The sequence below is a fragment of the Manacus vitellinus genome, unplaced genomic scaffold, assembly GCF_001715985.3.
Source record: "Manacus vitellinus isolate BGI_N305 unplaced genomic scaffold, ASM171598v3 scaffold_150_pilon, whole genome shotgun sequence".
NCBI classification, from domain to species: domain Eukaryota; kingdom Metazoa; phylum Chordata; class Aves; order Passeriformes; family Pipridae; genus Manacus; species Manacus vitellinus.
The window spans coordinates 97,044-98,263 of NW_021939069.1; the positions used below are offsets into that span (position 1 = coordinate 97,044).

The 1,220-nt window shown below is 56.8% G+C and overlaps 1 protein-coding gene across 1 annotated transcript; it reads left to right on the forward strand.

Moving 5' to 3' along the window:
• Positions 1–8: 8 nt before the first annotated feature.
• C1QL4 (complement C1q like 4) lies at positions 9–951 on the forward strand (the record flags this gene model as incomplete). The annotated part of the gene is made up of 2 exons (XM_029958410.1): positions 9–248; positions 910–951. Coding segments are annotated over 2 exons (282 nt in total), but the record flags the coding sequence as incomplete, so codon positions are not given.
• Between the last annotated feature and the right edge of the window lie 269 nt (positions 952–1,220).

The following is a 1,220-nucleotide window of genomic DNA, read 5'->3' on the forward strand; positions in this document are numbered from 1 at the left end:
GACCCGGGGGGTACATTCCGTCCTTCTACAGCCCCAAAATCGCCTTCTATGCGGGGCTGCGGAAGCCCCACGAGGGCTACGAGGTGCTGCGCTTCGACGACGTGGTGACCAACGTGGGCAACTACTACGAGCCCTCCAGCGGCAAGTTCACGTGCCCCCTGCCCGGCATCTACTTCTTCACCTACCACGTCCTCATGCGCGGCGGGGACGGCACCAGCATGTGGGCAGACCTCATGAAAAACGGGCAGGTAACGCGGGGAGAGACCCCCGAGACCCCCGAGCCCCCCCTACCCTCTGCCAGCCCCACGCCTGTCTGTATGCTCCCCCTCCATCCCGGTTTTCCCCATCCAGGTTTTCCCCATACCGGTTTTCCCACCCAACTTGTGGTGCCTCGGTTTCCTTGTTTACACCCGTCCCGTTTTTTTGTTTACACCCATCCTGTATTTCCTGGTTTGGTTTTCCTTAATTTTAGCTCTCCCAGCCTGGTTCTCTCTCATTCCTGATTCCCCATCCCGGTTCTGCTCCCCCCCAAAATCCCCACATCCCATTTCCCCCATCCAATCCATGCTCCCCCATTTCCATCCTCTCCCCCCAAAATTTCTATTCTCTCCCCGTCCATTCCCGATTCCCCACCCCCAGTACGCTCCCCTCCAAATCCCCACATCCCATTTCCCCCATCCAATTCCCATACACTTCCCCCATTCCCGATTCCCCATCCCAAGTCCCCACATTCCATTTCCCCCATGCAATCCCACCCCCAGTTCCTATCCTGCTTCCCCCCTCCCTGATTCCCCATCCCCAGTTCTGCTGCCCCTCAAATCCTCACGTCCCATTTTCTCCATCCAATTCTCCCCAATTCCCTCTTCCTCTCACTCCCAATTCCCCATTCCCAGTTCCTCCCTCCCCCAGATCCCACATTCCCCCATCCAATACCCCCCAGTTCCCATCTAGATTTTCTCCCATTCCTGATTTCCCATCTCCAGTTCCTCCCCCCTTCCCACATTCCCTTTCCACCATCCACTTCTCTCCCAACATATGTCCTTTCCCCCACATTCCTGATTCTCCATCCCCAGTTCCTCCCACCCCCAGAATCCTCATCCCATTTCCTCCATCCCGTTTCCCTCATCTAATCCCACCCCAATTCCCATCTTCTTCCCCCATTCCCAATTCCCCATCTCCAGTTCCTCCCTCCCAAGTCCCACATCCCATTTTCTCCATCC